At 37.7% G+C, this 20480-nt stretch overlaps 4 protein-coding genes across 5 annotated transcripts; 3 read left to right on the top strand and 1 right to left on the bottom strand.

The window, feature by feature from the left end:
- Window positions 1–191: 191 nt before the first annotated feature.
- On the bottom strand, window positions 192–10644 carry LOC111803663 (WD40 repeat-containing protein HOS15). Of its 2 annotated transcripts, none has more exons than XM_087127483.1 (14): window positions 10362–10644; window positions 8450–8595; window positions 7941–8346; window positions 7282–7370; window positions 7089–7135; window positions 6483–6633; window positions 5506–5569; window positions 1885–2043; window positions 1682–1803; window positions 1395–1469; window positions 1120–1173; window positions 967–1040; window positions 804–878; window positions 192–684 (listed from the first exon to the last, which is right to left on the bottom strand). In XM_087127483.1, the coding sequence occupies exons 1-14, from the start codon at window positions 10420–10422 to the stop codon at window positions 465–467; spliced, it is 1743 nt and encodes a 580-aa protein (XP_086983609.1). In that variant the 5' UTR covers window positions 10423–10644; the 3' UTR covers window positions 192–464. The 2 variants fall into 2 exon arrangements, with proteins under 2 accessions (XP_086983609.1, XP_023543939.2); XM_023688171.2 differs by having other exon boundaries at window positions 7282–7376; window positions 10362–10643.
- Window positions 10645–11235: 591 nt separating this feature from the next.
- Window positions 11236–13010, top strand: LOC111803665 (cytochrome P450 81Q32). The gene is made up of 2 exons (XM_023688173.2): window positions 11236–12208; window positions 12278–13010. Exons 1-2 carry the CDS (start codon window positions 11321–11323, stop codon window positions 12884–12886), a joined length of 1497 nt encoding a protein of 498 aa, XP_023543941.2. The 5' UTR covers window positions 11236–11320; the 3' UTR covers window positions 12887–13010.
- A 1560-nt stretch (window positions 13011–14570) lies between these two features.
- Window positions 14571–16734, top strand: LOC111803141 (cytochrome P450 81Q32). Its single transcript, XM_023687425.2, has 2 exons — window positions 14571–15461; window positions 15872–16734. The coding sequence occupies exons 1-2, from the start codon at window positions 14589–14591 to the stop codon at window positions 16481–16483; spliced, it is 1485 nt and encodes a 494-aa protein (XP_023543193.1). The 5' UTR covers window positions 14571–14588; the 3' UTR covers window positions 16484–16734.
- A 1244-nt stretch (window positions 16735–17978) lies between these two features.
- On the top strand, window positions 17979–19790 carry LOC111804347 (cytochrome P450 81Q32-like). Its single transcript, XM_087127849.1, has 2 exons — window positions 17979–18959; window positions 19060–19790. Exons 1-2 carry the CDS (start codon window positions 18018–18020, stop codon window positions 19669–19671), a joined length of 1554 nt encoding a protein of 517 aa, XP_086983975.1. The 5' UTR covers window positions 17979–18017; the 3' UTR covers window positions 19672–19790.
- Window positions 19791–20480: the final 690 nt, after the last annotated feature.

Below are 20480 nucleotides of genomic sequence, written 5' to 3'. Positions count from 1 at the left end.
CTATACAAAGTGAGATTCCGACGCATCAATATCTGGAAATATGGAACTTTATGAATCAAGTGCAGCTTTCATTTTAAAATATGGAGGAATTGATGGAGACCGGTAAAGCAATCCTAAACAAACATACTGTTGCAAAACAATGATTAGCTAAGAAGTTCAAACTACAGTTAAAAATGCTGTACACAAGTCAATGAAACAATCCTAACAAACACACTGCTGCAATACAACAATAAACCAAGAATTGCTAACCAGAGTTACAAATGCTGTACACAAGTTCGTTGAAACATTGTTGAAGCTGGGACTGTTAACAATGTAGTGACAATTACATAGAACGGTACAAATTGACATGAAAAGGTAGCTTTAAGGTCTAGGTTAGAGAACATCGCCCTCCACCGGATAGAAGTTCTCTCACATCAAAATAGAAAAAAGAAAAACAGCTAATCCTATTAGGATTTCTCAGAATCTCACATTCTAAAATCTAAGACACAAACAGTGTTGTTGGCAAAACAGGCAGCAATTTTATCACCTTCTTTATTCCAGCAGACTTCAAATATACCCCCGTTACCCGTATATGTCCTAACAATCTTGCCTTCCTTCAGTGACCATATGTGCATTGATTTGTCAAGAGATCCGCTGGCCAAGTACTCACCATTTGGACTGAATGCAACAGAATATACAGGTTCCCTGGTGATTCAACCAATAGAATTAGTAGACAAGTCCAAAATTCTGGAAGAATCGGTATACTAAAATAAAACTTCATTGCTAAAAGAATCTTGAACATATTTGACAATCAAGTATGGTACCTATGTCCATTTAAACTGTAGATGAGTTTCCCGAGTTCTACATCCCACAGCTTCACTGTTGAATCAAATGATGCACTATAAACAGGCAAACAAAGAGATCAGTCGCATGAATAAATTATCACAGGTTAGAAAAGAGAGAGCATCAATCAACACAGGTAATCACCTAGCCAACACTAACTGCTGGTTCGGATTGTTTGTACCCGGTCCAGTGGGACTCCATCTTATGGTGTATATTTCCTGAAAATAAAATGCCGAGGTTGTAGTCTAAATGGAAGAGAAATATAAATTCAAGCACATGAAATTGGACCACAAGTACCTTGGAATGTTCCCTCAGATCGTAAACATACTTGTCCTGCTTCATACTCCATATCTGTAACAAACAAGATATAAGCATAGCATGTAACAAACAAGTGGCATGTGTAAAGCACATCCTTTTTAAAATTTCAAAAAAAAAAAAAAAAAAATACACAATTGTAAAGCACATCCTTTTATTGCTTCAGTTTTCATTTCAAAATTAAAACCAAAGAAAATCTAAAATTCAACCCAGATTTTAGTTGTAACAGAGCCACAAAATTGGAGAATATAAATAACCTTAGCTGTGATATCATCAGAACACGAAGCCAACAGTGATCCTGTGGGATCCCATTTGACACAGTTCACTTCGCCCTGCAAAGTTACAAAACAAAATTAGATAGAAGGAAGGACTTTAGCTACCCATGCAACTTGCATACTTTCAAAACTCGAAACAAAATTAGAAAACTACATTGACCTCAATAATGAATTTGCACCCAAGTCAATCAGATTCATAACTCACAATTCAAGTAGATAACAACTGGCAATACCAAACATTTAAAAAAGGGAAAGGAGAAAAAAAGGACCTGATGCCCTGCAAATGTTTTGATAGGACGAGTCTCTCCAATCTTGCAGACATAGATCATATTGTCTGTGGAACTTGTTGCAAAGGATACATTGTTGCGCCAATCAACATCAAGCGTTGGACCTAAATGTAAAAACAGAATCATTATGGCAAACTTTTAGCAAGAATTCATTTCCTTCAGCAACATTCAAAGTAGTATGCAACCTGAATGAAATTCAAACTGTTGCTTCCATTCCTCTGCCTTCACATCCCAAACAATAGCAGTTTTGTCACAGCTTCCAGTGAGAAGATAATCACCTTTCTTGTTCCACTTTAGAGAAAATATGGGACCTTTGTGCTTACTTAATGTGCTCCTTAAATCACCTAGAGCATACATAGAAAGTAGTTAAGCCATAATGAAGTACACAGAGAACTCAGGGCAATAAAGTTCAATAAAGGGAAAAAAATTTATTTCAAATAGGTGTGTGCTGCATTAGGGGTTGTCTTAGTACTCATTTCTTTTCGTTATCAAAACTTCTTTGGTGTGTATACAAAACGTTTATGTCTGAGGCAGGGAGATCCTCTTTACAGGTAGTAGTGGATAGTTCTTTAGTCAGTTAGCTCAAATAGTGATCAAGGTCTTGATTGAGAGTTACAAAAGTCAGTAGTTTGGTAGATGCCATTTGCTCTTTCAATAGTTAGGTGGATGAAGACTCTGTTAACGAAATAGTTAAGACATCTTGGCAATTGTTTTGGGTGATATGTGAAGGATAATTTTATGAAATTATTAAGTCTCTATTCGCCTAGTTTGTAATCCACACACTAACATGCTAAAGGGATCCTACAGCTGAATGACAGCTCACGGAGGAGCTGTTGGAAACTGTATTCACATCAAAAGAATGAGTACAAAGTGTAGCATCCTTCCAACCTCTCCCAGAACTTTCACCCATCCCCTTTATCTATGCTTACATCACAACTTTTATGACTACATCAGAACAATCATTTGGTGTTCATCTATGTTTCCTTTCCATAGTTTGTTGATCTCTTACTCCAGAAACTTAAGATAACCCAAGATCACATCTCTTTCTTACAAGTTGTAACTAGTCCACTGAAGGAATGGATGAAAGAAACTGCCCATGCCAAACCAGAGTTGGGCAGGACTTCGGTGGTGTCATGATATAAGGTTTGTACCAACATGTCACTTAAGTTACCCATTTATCCCACATTTACCAGAAGATTATATTTTTGGTTTCAGAGCAACCCAAACATTTTCTGTTGCAATTTTTTATTCCATTTCCTCATAGTGCCCAACCATCCTCATACTAAGAATAGTGATACAGCTACCTGATTCAAGAGGTAAAAAGTCCTCCACCCCCTCAAGTTTGTTCCTAGTAATAGTGTCACTCCTCAACAGACCCTTTCTCCCTTATAACGGTCTAGCTTGACCCTAATAATCCTCTATTTTTCTCCCAAGATAGCTTTAAATCAGCAGCCAAGATATCGACAATGAAGTCATGGGTCTCACACCATTACCACTTTCCATAAAGCATACCCTTTAACAATATTGTGTGAGGCAGAGTAAAGTTTATGACAAGGTTAACGATAATTAAGGTACCTCCAGCAACACTTCTTTGCCTATGTTCCTTGTTCCTCCATCAACATCTTCTATTTCTTCCAATACCTACAGAATCTCCAACCTTCCTCTAAAATTGAGTGGTTCTTAAGTGCTTGTATGGCGTGTCTCTATTGGCATTAAGCCCAAGTTGCACCCCAATCAAATTGGTCATCTTAGTTGATAGGGACATGTCCTTGTTGCCATGTATTGAATCTGTCTAGGAGCTAGAGTAGGTCCTTAAAGTTTTCTTGAAGTCCAGCCCACATTCTTTGCTTCTCCATCGGTTGGGCTATTTTCTAACTAACATTAGGCCATAGGATTTCTGCATTCAAAACCTAAGAAAAAAATTTGGGTTCAGTACCTCAATGAAAATGGTGCCAATGGTTTGACATCAACCACATTGGCACCCAAACCAGAATTAGAATACAAATGGAAAACCTTGGAAGCTGGCTTTCTCTTTTCAAGATTACATGCCCCCAAAAGTCAAGATAGACGACAATTATTGACCATTTTTCCATGGATAACCAAAGTTGAAACCATTGACCAGGAAAACTTTTCAAAATCTTAAGGTGTTCAAGAGAACGGATGTGGTCCACATTATTAATTTGATTGTCCCTAATTTCAAGTATGATTGGGTTTGGTTGCAAAAAATTGGTTCTCTTGCAAATCAGTTTGTAATTCAATGATGAACAACCAAATTCTGGCCCAACAAGATCTTTGATGTTTGATGCATGAATTTTCTGATCGCTGCTTGTATTTCCTTTTTATGCTAAATGCCAATTTCCTATTAAGTTTTATTGCAGCTGGCCTCTAATTCAAGAACTATTTGTATCTACTCAAGTAGGGTATAAGGCACAAACTACTAGACTTTGGAAGCCTTCGGTTGGTCAATGGTCATGCCAGGTATCATCCATGAATTTCTTGTCTCAATGTCTGTGGGACACACATCCTTTCGAACAGAATGAGGGGCAAAAATAAGGCCTTCTTGTAGAACCTCTGGTGTGAAAGGAACAATCTCATCTTCAACGTTTAACTTCTCCCCTTGACCATCTTATATATATTATTATTATTATTAAGTTTCTTTACTATGTTTTTTTAATGAAGAAACCAACTTTCATTGAGAAAAAATGAAACACAAGGACACGGACTGTTTAAAGACTATATCCTTACTTCTGTAGTCAATACCATGAGTGGATGGAATTTTACTTTTTTTTTTTTTTTTTTTTTTTTGTTAATTTCAATCCATCAACTAAATAGTGAATCAGGTTTCCTTCTATAAAAAAAAATGTATTATACATTGACAGTTATCAAATGCTTCTACTAAAATGTTTCATCATCGGTAATATTTTTCTTAATGAAAATTAGCATGTGTACACTAGATTATATATGAGCATTCAGGCCAATTTGTACGTTGTTAAACTATGCTCATAGGACAACTATCTAACTCAATTACATTTGGTTGCTAAGAAAACTCGAGCATATTAAATTCTGGGTATGTGGATATCATGGCTTCAAATCATTCACTCTAAAACTTTATTATTTACATTGATCATTATTGATCACTAGGTCATCCCATGGTAGTTAACACCCACCCGATTATGTGTGTGAGATTCTTCTCTTAATGAAAATTAGCAGATGAACACTAGAATATATATACGAGTGTTCAGGCCAATTCGTACATTGTCTAACTATTCTCATAAGATAATAGCCTAACTCTATTACATTTAGTTGCTAAGGGAACTCGAGAATATTAAATCCTAGTGAATGGACAATATGCCTTGAACTCATTCCCTCTAAGACTTTATTATTTATATTGGTCTTTATTGACCAATAGGTTAGTCAATGGCTGCCTTGTGTGTGTAGGGTTTAGATGTTGAAATTTATACAAATTCTTGATTTTGGATTTCTTTAAACCAAATATTATTATAAGATACAAGATCAGGTTTGGATTTCTTCAACTTCTTGTGTTATATATGTTATCCTTTCTTTGATCTTATATTTTAAATATAAACGTTCTAGTTTAACATCTATTTATGTTCATATCCTCTATTTATTAAAACAAGTCAAAATATGTTCATGTCCTAATTTCTCAGAATATGGCATGCTGATGTGTTTGTGAAATTTGGCAGATTTGATGTTCGTGTTCGTAATTCTTGGTTGCGGATGTATCTTATTTATGCTTCACCTTCTCAAGGAAAAATTCTAAGTACCAAATTTATTACAGAGCTTACCGTTGGTGCTCCAAATTCTAGCTTGTCCATCATATGAACCAGTAGCCAGCAGGGTCCCATCTCCCTACAGGAAGGAAAAAAGCTAAAGGTTTATGATTAGGAGAATAAAGCCGCACGTATTCCTATTTAGCAGTTGATGCAAACCTAAATACACAATTTTGCACATTTCTACAAAATATCAAACTTAAGAAATTAAGGAACTTTGTGAATTGTCACACAACAATCTAAGAATAAAAAATCATATAAATATAGCACTTAGAATAAAGAAATGGCATGAACATGAGACATCATCCTCTCTTTTTTTTTTTTTTTTTTTCTTTTTTGATGCGGAGGGGGATTCTCATTTGCATATTGGATACAATAACCATCACTTGGCATCCAATCCCGCCCAGGGCAACCCACAAAGGGAGTATAAAAAGAACGAGAACAGCCAGCCTAACTGTGCTTACTTCCAATATAGCCACCAGTCCATAAACAAATTCCCTCAACGAGAGATCCGCAATTTGCATTTTGCAAAGCTAAATAAGCAAACAAGCATCCCCCTCAGTATCACAAGGGAAAAGCCCAAAATGTCGTTTAATTCTTTTTTAAGGCTGAAGCATAATTTTGCAAAACACACGCAACATCAAAAATCTGAGGACAAAATGGGTTGGCACTAATTCATCTCCATAATACCAAATACATTGTAGTTTATTGGGAAATAGATAACACGAGATAAAATCTACAACATGAAAGTAAATGAAGCAAACATTACTTTAAAGTAACTACAGAAAGGTAAACGAAGCCAATCTGCAAAATGAAACAGTAAATGAAGCAAACACAACCACTCCACCAATCTCACAGAAGAAGATATTTTAAAAGATAATAAAGACGAAATGATATCCTATTATTAGCATCCTGCGACAGTTTTAGATGTGAGAGCTCATCAATAGCAAGCACCTGTAAACAATTTTTTTAAAATGTTAAAAAAAACTTACATTCCAATCTAGTGTAGTAACATCTTTGCTCTTCTCGTTAGTTCTACCCTTAACATGCTTCAACACTAAGACATTTAAAGGACCACTTTGAGCTCCAGACCTATTGCTACCATCTGCTATTGTCCAAATGCGTGCTGTTGAATCTCCAGAACTGTAATTGAAGTAAGAATCTGAAAATGTATACATAAAGGATATAGAAACCTCGGGATCAAAAGACAACCATAATATACATTTCTTGCTAATCTAGGAGGATGGAGACATGTCAGACATACAAAGATTTCCAAAATACATTCTGTATAAGTATCCTTTTTCCAGTTACACTTGAGACGTACAACATTAATGCTAGGTACAAAATCGTGATTGCTCAGGTACACAATAAAGCACACAATATCATCCCACGCAACTATTGCAATTAAATGAAAGATTCCAATTGGCGTAAGCAAGAGTGAACTAATACTGATAAACCATAAAACTTCATGTGGAGGTACAAAGGCTAAAAAAATAACGTGATCAAAATAACAAGAGATATTAACATGTAAGCCCTTAATATTTACAAGCCAAAACCAATTCAAATATTTCTTGTGTATCAAAAAAAGGGTGGCTTACCCTGATGCAAGAAGAGAACCTGTTGGATTCCATGCACAAGCACAAACCTAGATGTGGAAAGCAACATATCGTCACATAGGATACAGCTGGAATAGAAAAAATTGGGGATAAGGGAGAATATAAAATATCAAACAATTCTTTTGAGGAAAGAAAGATTATAGAATAAATGAAGAAGTCTGAGAAATGTTCCCACCTCAGAAGTATGTCCTTGCAAAATTGTCACATCAGAACTAGAAATTTCACAGGACTGAGATGTTGAGGTCGTAGATATATCCATTGGTTCTGGTCCTACGAATAAAATAGTGATGCACAGGTTCAATCATCAAAAAGTTGTATACTTTTATGTTTGTCTGTGGAAAGAGCTCAGATCATTGGTGATGAGGGGGAACTACAGAACCCATCCTCTGCTGAGGCAACAAAACAAACAAAAAACAGTTCCACTAGAAAGTAGTTTTTTTTTTTTTTTTTTTTTTTTTGCCTTGATAAAAAGTCAAACTTTCATGGAGAAAAAGTGAAATAATTTGCATACAAACGAACAAGCCCACAAAATCCACTAGAGAGTAATTTAAAGTATCCATTCACTTTTAACATTCTTGCGACTTCATATGAATTCACGGATCAAATTAATAATGCCAACCAAATGTAACAAACATACATAAGGACTAAATTATCCGCCAAGAAAATGATATGTATTAAGTCAAACAGTTCAAAGAAAACCTGATAGTATCTGAAAAACACAATAGAGAAAAAGGCAATGGTTTGTACAGACATACTATGAAAAGAAAACAACATATAATGGTAATTTTCAAGGATACAAACATGGACTAAAGAAAGACACTGAGGAAACGATACCTCCAAAAACTCCATTCTCTCCTTGGTTTGCATGAACCTTTTCATCTTGATACATAACCATATCTTTATCTGTGAAGTCCTCATGATGCTTTTCTCGCTCCTTGTCCTTTTCTATTTTATCTCTATCCCTATCATGCTCCTTATCCCTTTCCAATCTTTCTTTCTCCCTTTCAAGTCGCTCCTTCTCTCTTGCACGCCCACGTTCAACTTCAATTTCGCGTCGTTCCTTCTCTCTTACACGTCCCCGTTCAATTTCAAGTTCTTTATCTAAATCTTTATCTTTCTCTTTATCTTTTGGTAAACTCTTCTTTTTATCTTTGATTATTTGACGCAATTCATGGACATCTTTTGTAATAAGGTCCAAAGGCTGTAGGAATGAAAAATCTTCATCTAGATCTGTGTCATTCTGACAAGATTAACACAAAAGTTTCTCAGGTTGCAGCCTGCATAGATTTTAAATAGATACAAGCATACAAAGATAGGAGAGAAAAGAAGTATATTGTGCTAACATTACTCAAGTTAGCTTCCATCTCCAAATACTGAAGCCCTTTCTGTACAACAGTAACTAGAGCACCAGGTGGAACCAAATTGCCATCAATAGGACACTTATTAATGCCAGCTTCATATCCTAAAGCAAAGGCTGAATGTATGAAACCTAAAAAGGAAATGGAGAACAAAAAGAAAATATTAGAATTTGTTTTCTTAGATATAAGATTGGTTAAAAAATTTAAAATGAACAGAAAATGAACTTTCAGAGAGAAACTAACAATCGGCTCGAGATTTTATATTTGCAAAATATATATATATATATATATATATATATATATATATATATATATATATATATATATATATATATATCTTGTATTTAGAAGAAATTCATTTTTCAGGACTGAGACCTATATACCTCGACATTGTCAGAAAAAAGTTAATCGAAAGAAGTACAATCTAGAGAAACTAGGCACAGATGTTTCACCTAGATTAGAAGTATACAGAGAGGAAGGGTTCAGAATTGGACACTCTCAATGTTGGGGACCCTCAGAAGGTATTCTAATCCTATGGAGTCTCCAACAATTTCCAAGGTTGAAATTTTGTAATGTCTAGTGGAAGAATCTTTTTGAGGGGCCAAGGTAGGTGTTATATTCTAGATTCACTTCTAACCATTGCCCTAATACCCTTTCAACAAAGGTAGCCAAGTTGATTCCTTATTCTTTTAGATCCAAACATGTTTGATTCAGCACTTGGGTTCAAGCATTACCTTCCCATTGAGCAATCAACAAGAGACAAACGAAAACCAAGAAGGGCCTAGACTCTTGGGTCATCTAAGGTAAAACACCGGTAAGTCCTTATTTACACATCTTACCAACTCCCAGCATACATATCAGTCCTCTTTTAGACTGAACTCTAGAAGGTTTTAGTTTGAAAGTAGGTCAGATTCTTTCTGTGGATTGTGACTCAAGCAAGCACATATCTGAGGCTTGATCGCATGCTTTGAATCTGTTTGTTTGTTGAGAGGATTTGGTAGTGGTTTTTTCAATCTTATAGAGTGACTTCTTTCCCTGATCATACTTGTTCTAGAGTGAAGGAGGAAATTTCCTATCACCCTCCCATCCCTTTTGTGGAATATGAAGGGCCCTCTGTCAATCCCCTTTTGTTGCTATTATTTTGAACATCCATTTAGCACAAAGATGGTATTCGACAGATCTTGAGAACACCCAAGAGGACGTTTAAACTGTTCCTCACTTCAGTGCTTAGATTTAAACTTAGGGTTCTAATCGTTTCAGAGGTAAAGTTAAGCATGACAGACGAGAGCTTACTTGGTCATCCACGGTCTAATTCAAGTACACTTCAAAGTAATTGCTGTGTATGAAAATGAAAACGCATGTACTTAGATTCTAGTTTTTCCTTTCAATGAAAGGGAATGACAAAGCCAAAATTCGTAAACCCGGTTACCCAGACTATTGTCATTGTTCGCGCCAAGCAAAAAAATGGCAGGGGCGCCAGGCTCTTAGCCGTAGATAGTGCATCACTCGCGTATGCAAAGCCTAACCTACTCTAGAACTCACTTATTAACACCACATCAAAATACCGAAAACCCTAACAGAACCACACACAATGTAAAAAAAAATGAAGAAGAAGAAAGAAACAGAAAGCTCAAGTAAACCAAACCGACCAGAGTTGCATTGATCTAAAAATTTCGATTACACGAACACTAAATTTCTAGCCCTAGATAGCTCAAAAACCAATCCTTGCTGCTACGTTTCTAAATTTAAAAAAAAAAAAAAAATTAAAAAAATTAAGCTCAACATTTCCTTCTGTAATGAAAGCGAATAGCAGAAAATTCCTCATCTATCCAAACAGATGAAAAGATACCAAACCAAACTAGAAAAACTTGGAAGGAGCTAGAAAGGCGAAAACCACCTGATTCCTGAAGGTACCGAAAGACGAGGTAATTCAATTCGACGGAAGTGATGGACGTCATGGCAGCAGAAGGCCGGCAGGGAGGCCGGAGAGGGGTTAAACGATCATGCGGGCGAGGTGGAGAGATTTCCAGTAGAGGTCAGTTGGAGGGAAGAATGAAACGGAAACCCGCTTTATGTTAACGGGAATGGGAGAGCCGGTGAAAGTGCAGCTTTGAGGCTTCCAGGGTGCCGAATAAGTCGTAGAGAGAAAGAAACCCACGGTCACTTTAACGAGAACCGTCAATGACATTACGGTGCGGCGTCTTAGAGCCTTGTTTTGATGACCCACCAATGCTATACGGACATCTGGCGGCCTCCTCATTTACTTTGTCCATCTGTCATTGACAGCTGGCGGATCCCGTGACTGCAAACTTAGCTTTTGTAATTGTTTTTCCTAAAATTACAATCCCCTTCCCCATCCCTATTTTTAACCTTTTCTTTTTTTTTTTTTTTTTTTTTTGTCCATTTTCACACTAAAATTTAAAAGAAAATAACAAAATTAATAATAATACTTTCTTTTCTTTTATTTAACATAAGTGGGTCCGTCCAAAATTATTCTGTTCATTTATAACAACATTAGGGGTATGCTAAATTTATGGATAAAAAAAGGAGGTCTAGAAGCTACAAAAATATCAAGGTCAATATATGGTTGAGATTATTGAAATTTAATTTTGAACTGTGCCAATTAGAACGTGGACGATACTCAAATGGACTTTTCTGCTCTTGCTGGCTGCGCTGACTCGTGAAGAAAAATAAAATATTTCAAAATTCATTCACGGAACTCGTATTCATCTCTGCAATTATACTCTTCAAAATTTCCAGACGTGGAGGATACTCAACGGCTCTCCGTCTCTACTATAAACACACAACAAATTGAATCCCAAACCATTTCAGTAACAGAGCTTTAACTCAAACGCCATGGATTTACACACTTTCCTCTACTCTTTCTTCTCCACTCTGTTTCTTCTTTTTGCTTTCAACCTCATCACTCGATCTCTTCGACTTCGCAAAAACTTACCGCCGAGTCCGCCATCTCTTCCGGTTATTGGCCATCTTCATCTCTTGAAAAAGCCACTCCATCGAAATTTCCAGAATCTCTCCGCTAAATATGGTCCTGTTATGTCTCTCCGCCTCGGATCTAACCTCGCTGTCGTTGTATCTTCGTCGTCAGCGGTGGAGGAGTGTTTCACTAAAAACGATGTCGTTCTTGCCAACCGTCCTCGTTTGCTAATTGGAAAATACCTCGGCTACAACTACACTACCATGATTGGGGCTTCATACGGTGATCACTGGCGGAACCTCCGCCGAATTGGCGCCATCGAGATCTTCTCTTCATCTCGAATCAACAAATTCGCCGATATCCGGAGGGATGAAGTGAAACGATTGGTGCGGAAACTGTCGCGCAATTCGATCCATCAATATTCGAAAGTTGAAATGCAATCGGCGTTGTCGGAGATGACGTTCAACATCTCGATGAGAATGGCGGCCGGGAAGAGGTATTACGGCGAGGACGTGACGGACAAGGAAGAGGCGAGGAGGTTCAGGGAGTTGATTAAGGAGATTGTGGCGGCAGGAGGAGTATCAAATCCAGGGGATTTTTTCCCCATTCTGAACTGGATCTCGAAGGGATTCGAGAGGAAATTGATTGAATTGGGGAAGAAAGTGGATGCGTTCTTGCAGGGGCTCATCGATGACCACCGCAGGAAGAAGGAAGAAGGCAGGAACACGATGATCGATCACTTGCTCTCCCTGCAGGAATCGCAACCGGCTGTCTATGACGATCAAATAATCAAAGGATTTATACTGGTAAATAATTTTTTTTTAAAATACTTCAAATAGCTCTAAATTGTATTATTAGTAACAATTGATTTGTAGGTGTTACTGACTGCGGGGACCGACACATCGGCCGTGACAGTTGAATGGGCCTTGTGTCATCTATTGAACAATCCTGAAGTGTTAAAGAAGGCAAGAGACGAAATAGACACTCAAATTGGACAAGAACGCCTAGTTGAAGAACCGGACGTGTCCAAACTACCATATCTTCAAGGAATCATCTCTGAGACTCTGCGGCTGACTCCCGCAGCTCCGATGTTGTTGCCCCATTATGCAGCCAATGACTGCACAATACATGGATACGACGTGCCACGTGACACGATGCTACTAGTCAATGCATGGGCCATACATAGGGATCCAAACGAATGGGAGGATCCCTTAAGTTTCAAACCCGAGCGATACGAAAAGTCAGAAGTCGAGGTACACAAGCTGTTGTCCTTCGGAGTAGGAAGGCGAGCTTGTCCTGGGTCTGCCATGGCGCATAGGATAGTGGGTCTAACTTTGGGGGCTCTGATTCAGTGCTTCGAGTGGGAGAGAATTGGAGCAGAAGACTTGGACATGAACGAGAGGGTAGGTGCCACAATGACCAAGATGGTCCCGTTGGAGGCCATGTGCAGAGCTCGTCCCACCGTGGATAACCTTCTTGACTGAGGATTATTTATTACAAATTTATAAAAATGTGTGCTTTGTCTTTTACTTCCTTAGTTCCTTTGTTCTTGCCATTGTTTGGCTGTATATATACTGCAGCATAATGATAATATTAATTTTCTTGGCATTGACGTTGCACAAGAAAATCAGTCAAGCGACGTGAACGAAGAGCATGTGAGGCAATAACATGTATTTAAACTCAAACAAAACTATCAATTTTGAAAGGGCAAGAATGCTTGGAACGTGAACAAAGTGGAATCAAAGTTGAAGTTATTAAATACTGAAATGATATTTATTTTTATAGAGCATAAACATTAGTATCACATGATGAAAGATAATATTTGTGTTATTTTGTCCATATGGAAGATAATATTGGTCCTATTAAAAATAATGAAAATTTAATAATTATATAATATCAATTACAGATCACAATTCCTAAGGTTCTTAAATACTAATAGATATTTGAAACTTGTGCAAACGTATCATCCACTCATTAAATTTTTAGATAAAAAAAAAAAGAGAAATACCTAACCCACCGCATTTATTAGATGTTGTATGAATCGAGTATCGTATAGTTTTTTTCTTTTTTTTCTTTTTTCCTTTAAGATGAGTACTTACTAACCAAATAATTAAAAATAATTATATTAAATTGAAGATACAAATATTTCGTTTAAATGTTGGAAATAAAAGATAATTTAGATCCAAAAAGAGAAAACTCCAACGCAGAGAGCGATGGGGGCAGCCGACACGCCGCCGACAGTGTGGGAACCGACTGCGAGCGGCACTAACGGATGGAGGCGTAAAGCGACGTCGTTGCATTCGTCATGTAATTCCCACTTTCCGTTACGCATTCCATGACGCTCGCAAATTTCCGCAACGTCAATTCCACTACAACTTTTCTTCTTCTTTTGTTTGTTTTTTTCTTTATCTCTATTGTTTTATTATTTTGAACCACTATCAATTTATACTTTAAAATATATTGATAAAAATATCATCAACTTAGATCTAAATATTCACATATAATATCATAATTAATTAGTTAATTTTCAAAATAATAAAATCAATTCTGTACAAATGGGATTTGGAACTAATTAGTTTGAAATAAAGGGTATTTTTCAGGTTTTTGTTTTCCTTTATGGATAATTAACTAATCAAAATATATATTTTTTTTTTTTACTAAATAGGGAAAAAAAACAAGAGAATGCAAAGGGATGAGCTTCAAATGATTTGTAAACATCGAAAAAGATGGGCGTGGGAGGTGGGGGTAGCATATGACTTTTCAGATAACAAGTCTGATTCAATGACTTAATGGTATTTTTCTCATGAATTAAAAAGTAGAAAATATTAAAAGAATAAATATATGATCAAAAAATGAAAATTTAAAAATCTTGCAATATTAAGTTTGGCTCACTCCAATTTCCATCCCCTGAAACTTGGGTGCCACGTGGCCCAATAATATTGTGACAGCACACAATAATGTATTTTATCATTTTTGCCTTATCTTTTTCTCACTCTCATATATTTTAATTTATTTAAAAAAAGAAAGGGCGAAAGGATGCACTGTAGATTGGGCCACGTGTCGGGTTGCAAAATCAGGTGAAGCCTAAATAAATGCCTCAATATATATATATATACCCCAACCCTGGACCTTGGTTCTCACTTCCAAAATCAGAATAAAAATACATTATATCGAACAAAACAAGTAATGGAAGATCGCTCTCTGCTTTACCTTTTGCTCTCCCTTATCTTTCTCCTCTTTGCTCTCAGTCCCCGCCGACGCAGAAACTTACCGCCCGGTCCGCCGTCTCTTCCCATCATCGGTCACCTCCATTATCTCAAAGTCCCCGTCCACCGAACTTTACAGAAGCTCTCTGCAAAATATGGACCCGTAATCTCTCTCTGGTTCGGATCTCGCCTCGTGGTGGTCGTCTCATCATCGGCGGTGGTGGAGGAGTGCTTCACTAAGAACGACGTCGTTCTTGCCAACCGTCCTAGGTTGCTAGTCGGCAAACATGTCGGCTACAACTACACTACGATGGTGGCGTCACCGTACGGCGATCACTGGCGGAACCTCCGCCGAATCGGCGCGATTGAGATCTTTTCGGCTTCTCGCCTGAACAAATTCGCCGGGATTCGGAGGGACGAAGTGGAACGGTTACTGAGAAAGCTATCGAAGAATTCACTCCATGGATTCTCGAAGGTACAGATGCAATCGACGATTTCGGAACTGACGTTCAACATCTCGATGAGAATGGCGGCCGGAAAGAGATATTTCGGTGATGACGTGGCGGACGAGGACGAGGCGAGGCAGTTCAGAGAGTTGATTAAACAGATTGTATCGTTGGGAGGAGTTTCGAATCCAGGAGATTTCATTCCGATGCTGAATTGGATTCCGAATGTCTTCGAGAGGAAGGTTTCGAGACTTGCGAAGAGGACGGACGCGTTCTTGCAGGGACTGATCGACGAGCATCGGAGCAACAAGGAAGAAGAAAGGAACACGATGATCGATCACTTGCTGTCTCTGCAACAATCGGAGCCTGAATTATATGGAGATCAAATCATCAAAGGAATTATTCTGGTACTTTCCGTTATTTCTCACTATCTTTTCATTTATCTCAACATTTCGATTCGGTTGGTTATCCCCCCACAATTTGGCAAATTTCTTTCTGTGTTGGATAATCCCCGGAGAAAGATAAAAATAATGTCAGAACACCGCAATAAAGTGTGGCCCTGGTTGATCGAACGTCTCACGTGTAACGATAACATTTACCAGAAATATATATATATTATATAATTTATATTTTGGTGATAATTAGGGGCATATAGACTATTGAATACCTATAGTAGTATGAGGCGGCTGCATTTCAGTGAATCATTTTTCATAGTTAGTTGTAACTTGAAAGCGACTTGTCTCTGTTGAGTATTTTATCTTCTTATCTCTCCTTCTACATATTGGGTGTGAAACTGAATAGCTGCTTAAATTTGTAGGTGTTGCTGTTAGCAGGGACGGATACATCAGCTGTAACGATGGAATGGGCCCTATCTCACTTGCTCAACAATCCGGAGATACTGAAGAAGGCTAGAGAGGAGTTGGACGCTCAAATTGGACAAGAACGACTAGTTGAAGAATCAGATGTGCCCAAGTTACCGTATCTTCAAGGAATCATCTCCGAGACTCTTAGGCTGACCCCAGCTGCTCCGTTGTTAGTGCCGCATCTCACCTCCGACGATTGCACAATAAGCAACTACAAAGTGCCACGTGACACAATTGTGTTGGTTAATGCGTGGGCCATCCATAGAGATCCTAGTCAGTGGGAAGATCCCACGCGATTCAATCCCGAAAGACACCGAAAGTCAGAAGGTGATCACGCGCACAAGTTCCTTCCATTCGGAATCGGACGACGATCGTGCCCTGGGTCGGGCATGGCGCAACGAGTGGTGGGGTTGGCCCTGGCGGCGTTGATTCAATGTTACGAGTGGGAGAGGATTGGCGAAGAGAAAGTGGATATGGCGGAGGGAAGAGGTATCACCATGCCCAAGGTTGTTCCACTGGAAGCTATGTGCAAACCTCGTCCTATCATCCACAACCTTTTTAATTGAAAATTATTGGATTGATAGGTATTGTGTACATTTAATAACCAATATGCATCTGTAATCTCTCCTCTTGTAGTGTACGAGATTTGAGCTGCATATACAATGAAGCACCAGATTTACCTTAAAAAAAGATAAAGTTGTTTTAGTTTCAGTATTATATTTCAAGTAGGATAAAAAGATGTTTGTATCTTTGTCTAGTAGCTTGTTTAATTTATTGTATCTATTAATATGTTTTATAATCTATTTGTCTTTTTGTATCTTGTCTATAACTTATTATATTATTTCAAGAATATTTTATCTATAAATTTTTTAGATGTTAATCGAGTGGCCAACCTCATTGTCAATGTTGGGTCAATTAATTGGCCCCAAAAAGGTATATAGGACCAATCGCAGCTCATTGGGCTTATTCGGCTTGATTAACCTGTGAAATAAGTACTTTATATAAGTTTGAAATTTTATATAATTATCTAATTATACCTCAAACTTAAATCGATTTTGCAAGCTAATCTATATTTTACTAGTGGCGAATTTTTTTCACGTGTTGAGTTCTTTGATTCTTTTGTATGGATAGAAGTGTTAAAAGATATTCTAACTATCATTTTCCTATTTATTTTATTTATGCTTATTATGAATTTTAGATTCATAGGTAAGACTCGCTCTTAGTCATATAAAACCATCTATAAGATCCTTTTGAGGTATGAATTAACACTTAACCTCAATAGTAAAAAATACTCATGTCCCCAACTTAGCATTCAACGAAACTTCAAGAATACTCCTGTCCTTTCCTCACGTCCACAAAATTTAAAAGTTTGATGGTTATGGCGAGAAAGACGTGACTGTTAGAAGACAAGTACATGAAATGCTAGGAATTACGAACCTCCACAATTGTAGAATATTATCAGTTCTGAACATAAATTCTATGCCTTACTTTTGTTTTCTCCAAAAAAAAAAAAAAAAAAAAAAAATTCGTACAATAATAACAAACCCATGATCTTCTCATTTGTTAGCTAACGTCAGATTCCTCTCATACCCATCACCGATAACAAGAACAGTAGATTGCGGTGGGTTGACTAGCTTTTGTATGGATGCGTGACCATTTATGAAGAAGACATAAAGTACTTGAGGATATTGCACACGTGCAATAGAACGCGGCAAGAAAATACTGTGAATTTTTTTTGGTTTGTTTTTTTCATTTCAATTTCTATTGTCCTTTTCCCATTTCATTTATTTATTTTTCTATTATTTTATTTTCTTTAATTTTCTTTTAAATTCTAAATTCATTTTCTTTTCTACAATTTATTTCCTGTTATATTTTCCTTTCATTTTCTAATTCCTTAACCATTTACCATTTGATTCATTTTTTTTTAATTTTAAATTTAGGCATTGCAGTGTATATTTGCAAAAGAAAATGAAATTGATATTCTTAAAGAATTCGTAGAAAAAAAAAATGAAAGCGAAAAAGGAAAGAAATAAGGAAAAATAATGATCTTTAAAAACGTTGAAGAAGGAAAAACAAAAGAGTATATATAGCTGACCTTGGATGGAGCCCACTTCTCCGTACATATATATAGCTGACCTTGGCCCACTCTCCCTCCAGACGAGCACAGATATGGAGGTTCACTCTCTGCTTTGCCTTTTCCTCTTTCTTATTCCTCTCCTCTTTCTTTTCAACCTCCACCGTCGCAGAAACTTACCGCCTACTCCGCCGTCTCTTCCCATAATCGGTCACCTCCATTATCTCAAAGTCCCTGTCCACCGAACTTTCCAGAACCTCTCTGCAAAATACGGACCAGTCTTCTCTCTCTGGTTAGGCTCTCGCCTCGTGGTGGTCGTCTCATCGTCGGAGGCCGTTGAGGAGTGCTTCACTAAGAACGACGTTGTTCTGGCTAACCGTCCTAAATTTTTAGTCGGCAAACTCGTCGCCTACAACTGTACTACGGTGGTCGGGTCGCCGTATGGCGACCACTGGCGCAACCTCCGCCGAATCGGCGCAATGGAGATATTTTCAGCGTCTCGTCTCAACCAATTCGCTGGGATCCGGATGGAGGAACTGCAACGGTTACTAAGAAAGCTATGGAGGAATTCGGTCCATGGATTCTCGAAGGTAGACATGCAATCACTGATTTCGGAACTTACGTTCAACATCTCGATGAGAATCGCGGCTGGAAAGAGGTACTTCGGTTCCGATGTGACGGACGAGGAGGAGGCGAGGCAGTTCAGAGAAATGATTAAACAGGCTGCGTCCGTGGCAGGCGTATCGTATCCAGGAGATTTTATTCCGATTCTGAATTGGATTTCGAAGGCGTTCGAGAGGAAGCTTTTGATACTTGGAAAGAGGATGGACACGTTCTTGCAGGGACTGATCGACCAGCATCGCAGCAACAAGGAAGAAGGACGGGACACCATGATCGATAACTTGCTGTCCCTACAAGAGTCAGACCCTACCTACTATAATGATCAAATAATCAAAGGAATGGTTCAGGTCACGGTTCAAGCCCACTGTTAACCAACTGTCGTTTTTAGACTTTTCCTTTCGTACTTCTGTTCAAGATTTTTAAAACGCGTCTGTATAAAATTTGCAGGTGTTACTATTAGCCGGAACGGAAACATCAGCTGTGACGATGGAATGGGCTCTAGCTCACTTGCTCAACAATCCCGAGATACTAAATAAGGCTAGAGAGGAGGTGGACACTCAAATAGGACAAGAGCGACTAGTGGATGAATCAGACGCGTCTAATTTACCATATGTTCAAGCAGTGATCTTAGAGACTCTTCGACTAAACCCAGCTTCCCCATTGCTAGTGCCGCATCTTACCTCCGACGATTGCACCATAAGCAATTACGAAATACCTCGAGACACAATTGTGTTGGTTAATGCATGGGCCCTCCATAGAGATCCTAATCAATGGGAAGACCCCACGCGGTTCAATCCAGACAGACACCTGGAGTCTGAAGACGATATGTTGTACAAGTTGGTTCCATTTGGAGTTGGACGGCGATCGTGTCCTGGGTCAGTTATGGCGCAACGAACAATGGGGTTGACGCTGGCTGCGCTGATTCAGTGCTACGAGTGGGAGAGGGTTGGCGAAGAGATAGTGGATATGAGGGAGGGGAGAGGCGTCACCATGCCCAAGGCGGTGCCTCTTGAAGCTATGTGCAAAGCCCGTCCTATCATCCACAAACTGTTCGATTGAAAATCGTGCCATCATTAATGGAGCTTAACCGTTTTAGTACTCGTAAGTTGCATGTACAAGGAAGTACCTGTATCTGACAACCCATCAAATAAATATCTTATATTAAGAAAAAAAAAAAACACGAGTTTTGAAGGATATATTGTAATATTAAAAAAATATAATTTATATTGTTCAAAATTAATTCGACATATTCTTTCACATAAAGTTCAGCCACCCAATAAAATAAAGAATTAGTAATCTACTTTTATTTAATTTGTCCTAATTTTTAAATATTTAAAATCTAAAATATTTCGATTGTATTTATTCAACCTCTGCTATTGAGTCATAACTTATTTAATAAATATACATATCTAAGTCCTTAAAAATTAAAATAAATGTAATCTAAATTTTATGTGTAATTTAAATATTTTAAAACTAAAAAGGCAGATGAGAATAATGTATTAAAAAATAGTTTTGAAGATTATTTAATTATTTTTAAATTTGTAGTTTCAATTAATTTTGGTGGAATTTGAGACCTCGATCATGATAATAACATGCAAACATGACGTAGAACATGTGGTAAAAATATTGGTGTCGCATAATTTATAATAGGCAGAGAAATTAGAGTATGAACTAAATAATTATTATTATGTGAAGCAATGTTTAGAAATTGAAAATTGAATTTTTACACTTTTGAAAAAGGAAAATTGGCAATATGAAATGGGGAAAGAATATGTTCGGTTTAATGGCCAGCACCCTTCCTGCTCGGTCCCGAAGCCAACGTAAACGCTACGCCGCCGTCTCCGCTCGAGTGGCTACCGGAATCTTCT

This window comes from Cucurbita pepo, chromosome 10 (assembly GCF_057944985.1).
Source record: "Cucurbita pepo subsp. pepo isolate OVF chromosome 10, ASM5794498v1, whole genome shotgun sequence".
Classification (NCBI taxonomy): domain Eukaryota; kingdom Viridiplantae; phylum Streptophyta; class Magnoliopsida; order Cucurbitales; family Cucurbitaceae; genus Cucurbita; species Cucurbita pepo.
Note: the sequence above shows the minus strand (reverse complement) of the source record. Positions and strands in the feature narration are given on the sequence as shown.